Raw genomic sequence first — 8992 nt, forward strand, 5'->3', positions numbered from 1 at the left:
CCAGGGAACAGAATACTGGCTTGCTGGGATGGAATCGTAATCTCCCAGTCACAAGACACCTTCTCTCCTTCCAAAGAACATGCAAGGGGTTGCAGCACATCCAAGGACAGGAGCAAAGAGAAGCATGTCCATCCTAAATGGGTCTCTGAAAGGGATGAACAGTAACTGAACTGGCTATTCCTACCCAGCAGCACCAGACAGGCTGTAACACACCTGCCCCTTACCCAGACAGAGTCACACCACAGCAGGAGCCTTCGTGTAAATGACAGTTTATTGACAAGGACACAAGGGAAAGCTTACCAAAAAGTGAACACATCGGAAAGGATGAACAATAAAACCAATGGAATGGGGCTGCCACTGACCAACCCCCCTTCCTTGCCTTCCTGCTCCTCTCCCCACATACCACGCTTCACAGCATGCAGACACACAAACACAGCACAGGCCAGGAGAGAGGCATGGATGCTGGGAAGGAGTTTATGGCAGGCAGGACTAGCTGAATACTCAGTTGGAACTCTCTTCCCTGGGGTCAATTGAGTAAGACTTGTGGCGTTAAACCTGGAGATCCTCTTCTGCTTCTTCCAACTCACGGGCATAATCTGGTGCAGGCTGAGCAGAAAACCCATTATGTGGTACTGCAGCAAGGGGCAGGATCTGCGTGCAGGGGTCCCCTGACCCCTGCTTAAGCTGCCTTCTCTCACCTTGGCAGCTCTCAGGCCTGCTCTGCCTACTAGCACAGCTCGTCTCCAAACAGCAAGCTTCCAAGAGGCAAGGCCACTATGTAACTTGGCTCTGGACAGGATGGAGAACAGCGTGCATCTCAGCACAGCCAGCACTTTATTAGTTACTGTAATAATTATTTATGTAGTGTTTTTAGCCCACCAATCCACAGGGCGCCAAGCCACCACTCTGTCTCAGTGTGCAAGTGCCAAGCTTCAACAACGCTGTCCCACATTCCTTTCAGCCAGGAGTCTTGCTGCCAAACAAAATTGCTCTGCATAGAGGACACCGTCCTGTGCCACTGACTAAGAATCCTGCTGCTCTACTCCTTACTCACTGGCTCAGAACTGGCTTCAGGAGTCTCCAGTTCAGAACCTGGCTGACCCTTCCTTTTCCTTATATTTTTTTAACATTACAGCCCCACTCTGCATCCTCCCAAAGAACTGATGGTGGCAAAAGACAGGTGACTGGACCCCAGCCATCTCTGACTGGTACTGCAGAAGCTTGTGAATGCCTTGCTTTAAGGGTAGGAAGTGGTTTTAACCAGGGAGACATGAAGGGACTTGCTCAGACTAAGGGGAAGATGCTGTATCAAGCAGAAGCAGGAGAGTGGCGTGAACAGCAGAATCCATTCTGTTGTGTGGCCTAATTTAAGTGCAAAGCTGTGCAGGGTTTCTGAATAGAGCAGAGGCAGGTAGCAGCTTTGCTTTTACATTAGCCTTCATGGCATCCATTTCAGCTCCTTACCTGGGACATCGCAACCCCACAGCACATAGAGAAAATGAGCAGCCATCCTTGATCCCTGGAGAATGCCATATGACAAGGATATATGGCAAAGAAGGGAGAGAGCACTCCTAAATCCCTCCCCATGCAGGAGAGTTTCAGACAATAGGGACCCAAATGATCCCTAGTCCATTGCCTGTGGCACAGGAAGCCCAGACCCAGTTTTTGGAATCAGGGCTAGAACCAAGGACCCTGCTAAAGCTCCATGCCCACTGGCACTAAAACAGGAGCATCCAGCACTGAGGGTTACAAAGTAACATCAAAACACGGCAGAAGACTAACCCCCTCCTTCCCATCATAACGTAGTTACTGCAGTACCACCAGATAAGCTGCAACTCCTGCACAGTTTCTTAGGGACCTTCCCTGTTCTATGGATGCTCTCCCCCAAGCATCTGCTAGGATTTTGACAGAACCCAGGGATTATTTGCCAGGCAGCAAACCTGTGTCCTGTCTTGCTGACCTCAGAACACTCCCATAAAGGGGACAAGGTGAGTCTCAGATCCCTCAGTACTTCAGTCATCATCGCCCAAGGCAGCTCTGCGCTCCTGTTCACAGCACACTGAGGTGTGAATGTGAATCAGCTGATGCTGCTATGGAGAAACATGGGCAAGTGACTGCGATCACCCTGCAAATTTCCTACATAAGTCTTTCAGTCTGGCCAACACACACTGCTAAATGAAATGCAATCAGGCCAGCTGAAACGGACACAGGTGAATTGGGAGCAGGGGGTGGTGACGGACTGTAGCAGCAGCAGGCAGGGTGGGGATGACCAAGAAAGGGGTTTTACAAACAGGAAAAAGGCAAGAATGACATCCCACACTCTACCAGGTGCCCCAGGTGGGAAGTTTCTGTTCCCTTGGTTTTTCACTATGCTGTACCATTGTCATACAAACCCAACCAACTCATGCTCCCATCTACTCCACAATAAAAATCCTGTCCAGCAAATCAGTGTCTAGTGAGCAGGTGAGATGATTGGGAAATGGTGGGGAGAAGGCAGGAGAGGGAGTGGGGGGGAAGAGTGTAATATTTTGGATGAACTGGGCAAGTCACCCAGCACAAATACAATAATCAGTCCTCACAGGGCCTCCTTTCAATTCCTAGACATGAGACTCCTCTCATACTCCCTCTGCTCATTATTAGCTCTGGGAAAGCCCATTTCATTCCTTTGGATACTTTCACTGACCTGGATTTGCTTTTCCTTTGTTTTTTTTTAAGCCTGTTACAATAAAAAAAATCAAAATCAAATGTATAAAAAATATAAAATAAAGTGCAGTTTTTATGTTTTTGATGCATTTGCCTTGTTTTAATGAACAGAGACTTGGTGGGGGGGTTGTTTTGAAATGAGCCATATTTTACAAAATATTACCTATGCCTAAAGCAGTTTAGAAAATGCTGAACATTGGCACAAGATGGAGAAGCCCACGAGAAAGAACAGCAGCAGTAGCGGCGAAGGGGTAACAGGGGGGTGGTTGAAGCAGTGGTTACAAAGTTTCCATGGACGCTAAAAATATCAAACAGGTTTGTTCCCTATTATTATTATTATTAGCACGTGGAGACTAATCGCTACCTTGGTTTCTCAGTGCCTTTGACTGAAATCCTACACATGAATACAGCTGCTTCCAGTTAGACAGTGTTTTGCCAACACCAACAAGAGGACCATCCAGAGTCCCCCCTCCTCCCTCCGTGGGGTGAGGCATGGACCAATCCTGTTAGTTTTTCAAAATAGCGTCGTAGGCCTGGTAGATGTACTGGGACACTTCAGGAGCCCGGCACTTCAGGGACAGCTGAGGAGAGAAGGAAACCTGAGGTAAGCATCAAGAAAATGTCAGTGGGATACATGTGGCCAGTCTTTACTAACGTACTAGTTTGGTTGGTCCCTTAGGACCCATTTAGCTGTTTACGACCCACACTCCACCTCCTTATGTCAAACAGCATTAACCCCTAGTAGTGGAGCTAAAAGATCACAGCCCTTGGTGTAGATGCAGCTCTAGGCAGACTCAAACTTCTTAGAGGACCACCCACAAAGTGTTTTAGGTGTTGTTAGCAGGCCTGTGTGAAGCAGCAAGTATTCACTTTGGATTTGGCCAATTCGGAGGGACAGCGATTTGATCTGGAGATTCGAATCACTGTCCCAATTCGATCTGGCTGAATCAGATCTGAAGACTCAGCACTGCTTCAGAGATTCAGCCACAGACTAAACAGGCAGCTGCCTCCAGCTGGTAAGTCTGTTGGGGTTGGGGGAGGGAGGAATTGGGGCTGGGACAAGCTGCCCAGCAGGGGCGCAGGGGCTCTGCCCTGCTGCTGCTTGCCCAGCCGGGGCGGAGGGGCAGGATGTGGGCGTGGCTCGCTCCAGATGGAAGGGGACAAGTGGCAGCAGTGCTGCTGTGCCTGCATCCGCCTCATGTCAGCGAGGCAAGCGACAGCAGCCCCCGCCTCTCTGCATCCGCTGGGAAGTGGCGACAGTGCCTCTTCTCCCTCCCCTCCCACCCCCGTGCCCCCTGGCAAGAGGCAGCAGCACCCGCCCCCCAGCACCAGCCAGGCAAGCAGCAGCAGGGCACCGGGATACAAGTGCAGCAGTGCTGAGACTGGGGGCTATGCCCTGCTGCCGCTTGTCCCTTTCGCCCGAAGCAAGCTGCGCCCGCATCCCATCTCCACCCTGCCTAGCCCAGCTGGGCAACCAGCAGCAGGGCATAGCCTCTGCTCCAAGCGCTGCCGTGCCCACAACGCACAACCCCCCCGCCCTTCCTGAGTCCCATGCCACCAACCCCAGCTGGGCAGCTTGTCCCAGCTCCAATCCCTCCCTCCCCCATGCCCCTTCCCTCCCCCAACAAAGTTATCAGTTGGAGCCAGCTGTGTCCAGTGTGGTGAGGACTGCTGCCTGTTTAGTCTATGGCTGAATCTCCAAAGCAGTGCTGAATCTTTTCCGAATCGATTCAGAGGCTTCCAATTCAATCTGGATTTAAAAATTCAGTTGCCAAATCTGGCCAAATCTCCTCCGAATCAAATTGGCTACTGAAGCTTTGCACAGCCCTAGTTGTTACTATATAATTCTTCTTGCAACTTTAAATGTTTTAGTCTCAGTTACCTTAAGGACATTTATCACTAGAAGGATAAGATATGCAAAAGCAAATTCCCACATGTGCATGGAAAACAAGCTGGTTTGTGGCAGAACTTTGGAAATGAGCAGTGGGAGAAAGATGGGACACTGGCCCTGAGTCCATCACTGGCTGTTCTACTTGCTCCTCAGAGTTATTGACGTACTTGCCGTAATCCAGGGGTTCTCAAACTGTGGGTTGTGACCCCTTGGGTGGTCTCAAGCAACTTAAGAGGGGGTCGCAAACCTCCTGTGCCTCCCCAACACACAAACGCTCTGCCTGCTTCCCTCCCTCAGCGGTGATACATGTGTTTGTGGACTCGCCCACATTGGAAGCGTCTCTTGTTTTCTAATCTTGGCGTGTACAGTTTAGTGAAGCTCAGTATTTATCTGTCAACAGTTCAGTTGACTGTGTGCAATTGAATGTGAGTTTTTTCAGCAGTTTTATTTTTTTTAATCAGTATTTGCTCTTAATAGTGGCAACTGCTGAAAAAAAAAAACGTGGAGCGTGAAATTAGACTATTTTTGAGACTGCCAAAGCCCAGGATTGAAAAACTAACAAGTACCAAGCAAGCGCATCCTTCTCGCTGAAAACTATTGACAGTTTTAAATTTTACACTGTTTTTTTCAGTTAAACAGTTTTGAATTTGATAAGCTACGGTATACAAAGGTAAATGTGCTTTATTTATCTCCTACCTATCCTAATGAAATCAACAGCTTTAATCATTGGGGGGTCGCGTAAATTTATATATTATTTTATGGGGTTGCTGTATCACAAAGTTTGAGAAAACCTGCCCTAATGCACCTTTTGCTCTTCATGGAGCTGTACAATCCTTATAGCGCCACCACCCAGAATCAGAATTGTCACAACATTAAAATAAGACCACACCTGTGGCACTGGGGTGGCAGAGGCCAATAACCTTTTAGAAGGTTATGCTAATTGCCTTTTGAACCGCCAAGAGAGATTCCCAAGAGTCCACCACCTAGCAAATAAGAGAACTGCTCTCATGTTAATATGTAATCAGAGCACTGAACACAAAGCATGGTTCCTTTGTAAGTACAGTAAAAGCTCTGTTATCCAGCATCCCCTGAGAATGGGGGATGCCGGATAACAAAATATGCTGGTTAATTGAGTGGCCCCGGCCATTGCTTCTCCTGCCGCGTCTGGGGTGTCCTTCTGCCCCTTCCACGGCATTGCTGCCCCTCCCACGGGCCCTGCAGGACAGGGAGGCAGACCCTGCACAGCCCCGCGCAGCCTGTCATGCCCCCAGGCCGTGGAGGCTTGGCAGTGCAAGCTGCTTTGCTCCCAGCTGTGGGGGCTTGGAGAAACCGGAAGTGTCACAGGGGGCACTTCCAGTTTCACTTTATCTTGCAAGCCAGCATGCTGGTTAATTAAGCATGCCAGCTTGTAAGATGCTGGATAGCGCAGCTTTTACTGTAGTATATTTTTAAGGATTTTCTACTGTTTTCCTTCCCCTTAAGGGACCCTTCCCCATGAGTGCATCCTGAGATTCTCAGGAAGGGATCCTCCAAGAACAGAAGAAATTTCACTGGCAAGAAGGAAAGCATGTGAATATAAACAGATGCTCAGAGGAGGGGGTAAAGGAAAGAGGTACATCCAGGACATGGGGAGGGGGGACAGTGCTCTCCTGCTGAGCAGTGATTGCCACTGATACAAAGCCAACGTTGAGACAGCTGGTCTCCTCTTTAGGAGCAGAGAGTTGGGCATAAATCTATAGTATCGCTTACCAGAGTGGGGAGGGAAAGCAAGGGCTGCTGAATTCTGGCAAAGCTTTCTTGTTAATTTCTCTTGGCTTAATCAAATAGTAACAACCTTGGCCAATAAACTCCTGCTGTGGAGTCAGCGTTAACCCAGCCAAATGGGCAACAGACGTTGTTCATTTCAGGGTTTCCCTGACTGCTTCCAGCTCAGCAGGGATTCCCTTCAGAGTCGCAATCAACAAGATCTGACCCTAAAAGCACGTGCTGGGTAAAGTGGGAGGGGAAAAATAGCTATGGGGTTGAGCTAGGTAAGGAAAGGTTCTTCACTTTCCCCCACAGCCTCTAGCAGAGGGTCCAATGGGCCTTACCGTGTAGTTCGGATTTCCTGGTTGAATACGTAGCTCAGCCAAGATCCAGATACCATTGGTTAGCTTCAGAGACTGGTAGAGCATGTCCTGGCCTTCCACATTCCTCTTGGCAATGGTGTAAACATTGTTGTTCTGCAGCTTATTGGAAACAGTATCTGCAAACAGCAACAAAGTCACTGTTAATTCAGGGCCATGCACAAAGTGCCCAGAGAGGAAAACAGGCAGCAGCATCCCTAAGACGTGCATGTGCCAGGAGGAGCTGACAGCCACAAGACAGTGCCAGTCTATGGCTAGAGGAGCAGGTCTGACAAGAAGATGAAGAAAGAGAAGATTTGGTCTTAAGTGCTCTATCCTCCTGGAGACCACATGCTGGAGTTGGGGCTTCCTGCTGATTATCCGCTCCTTCCTTTAGGGCTCAACACTTCTACCTCACTGCTTGGGACTGCAACTTAGCTTGGGTGAACTTCTACCTTCCCGCAACAAAGCCTATAGACCTTGGCCAGACTGATCTGGGACTCAATGCCATGCTCTCCCCAAGCCAGAGGAAACTGGATCAGAGCAAAGACCATTACTGACTTTGCTTCTTGGCCATTGACATAATTGCTGAACTCGACAGGCAAAGACTGTCCAAGACTCAAGGACCTCATAGCTCACTCCCAGTTAGGAGTTGCTATGTAATCATGTACCTACTATACCACACATCTTTTTCCAATGACAGCAACTGGCAATGATCCGCCACCCCACCCCCCAGCCATCTACCTCTAGGCACTGTGGCCATGAAAAGGCTTTAGACTAGCGGTCAGGGAAGACATGGTTTTACCTGCATGAAAATATAAAGATATAACCATGATGCATGTTATTTCCAAGTCATCTTACAGAGAACCAATAGAACCAGATGAATGCAAAAAGCACTTAATCTAAATCAAAGTCCTATTCTGAAGATCTCTGGAAGCCAAGAGGTTTTTACACCTGGTTTAAGAATCGGTGAACTGTACTTCCCTTAAGGAAGGATTTTTCACAGACTTTGGTGCAGAGGCCGAGATGGGAGCAGTACTCACCTGAGCTCCAACTTTCACTCCTAAAGCTGTACAACCTGCCAACCCAGGAAGAAAAGTTTAGCAAGTATGGATGTTCCTTGGAGTCCCTGTTCCCTACTGGCTGTAAATGATCAGGCTTTTTTTTCCTGGCATTTTGGAAAGTTTTTCACACAGGTAGGTTTAATAGTTTTGTTCTCCAGTGGATCTTGTTTGTGGGTCTGGTTGAGGCCTGCAGATGGTGGGGTTGCAACTGGAGCTCCTTCAGTCTCCCAGTCCCTTTGATATAAACCACACAGTCCCCTATCTCTAGACTAGCTGGTCAGATGACTCTCGTGAACCAAAGATGCAGAAAGTGAAAAAGCAATAGTGTGGGTAAGGCCTCTACTCCAAGACTTGTGCCCTGAGATAACAGCAAATGCATGCAGATGGTGGGGGACAGGACTGCTGAGGTAGAGCTGAATCGTGTAACAAACTGGTTGTTTATCAATAGCTTGTACTTTGTGTCTCCCATTCCCCCCCTGAGAGGTAAATACAAACTAGAACATCTGTCTAGCCAGCAACAGAGTCAGAGAGGCCCCTCTAGAACCAATGGCCAGTAAGTGTAGAACTGCTGGGAAACAGTGTGCCCTCTTCCATCAGGCCTATGCACAACAAGAGGAGGAGGAGGAAGAGAAAACAAGGATTGTGCTGCTGAGCAGAAGCTTCTGTGTGGACAGCATGCAACTGACCAGAGCCCAAGCAGCCCCCACAAAAGGGCCGGGCAATTATTTTGGGTCGAGGGCCCCTTGATGAGTTTTGGTGAGCTGTTGAGGTCCGTATCGGTAGCCCCACCCCTTGACAGAAGCCCTGCCCCCCTGGTTGCCATGTTGGGACCCAAAGTCCTACCCCCTAACCTTTGCCACCAGAAGTCCCACCCCTTGCCTCCAGAAGTACTCCTTTTGGGAAGGGGGTTTGCTATTTTGCAATTAGAAAAAAAAATTATAAAGTAAAAATCAAACACTGACAACAACATATTTTAATTTTATTTAAAAAATATTTTCGTCCTGATTTACATGTGTGTGCATATTGTTTATAGAGGTAATTGCATAATAGCTTAAAATAAAGTCTTCCTCTTGTATATTGTGTGTGGGGGGGTGTAAGTATGGGGTGTTCGGGTGGGTGTGGGATTTGTTGGGGGGTGTCGTGAAGGGGTATAGGGGATTGTGGATAGATTTGTGGGGGTGTGTTGGTAGGTGTGGGACTGTGTTCGGACTGTGTGGGTAGGTGTGGGA

General features: G+C 48.6%; 1 protein-coding gene across 6 annotated transcripts in view; it reads right to left on the reverse strand.

Moving 5' to 3' along the window:
* Window positions 1-252: 252 nt before the first annotated feature.
* The window catches only part of AP2B1 (adaptor related protein complex 2 beta 1 subunit), a 164763-nt gene continuing 156023 nt past the window's right edge, over window positions 253-8992 (reverse strand). For all 6 annotated transcript variants that reach the window (XM_019511515.1, XM_019511514.1, XM_019511513.1 and 3 more), the window contains 2 exons: window positions 6685-6839; window positions 253-3284 (listed from right to left, as the gene is read on the reverse strand). In XM_019511515.1, the coding sequence (XP_019367060.1) occupies window positions 3210-3284; window positions 6685-6839 (230 nt within the window). In that variant the 3' untranslated portion in view covers window positions 253-3209. The remainder of the gene's footprint in view (window positions 3285-6684; window positions 6840-8992) is intronic.

The sequence above is a fragment of the Gavialis gangeticus genome, unplaced genomic scaffold (genome assembly GCF_001723915.1).
Source record: "Gavialis gangeticus isolate Ggan-Ray unplaced genomic scaffold, GavGan_comp1, whole genome shotgun sequence".
Classification (NCBI taxonomy): Eukaryota; Metazoa; Chordata; order Crocodylia; family Gavialidae; genus Gavialis; species Gavialis gangeticus.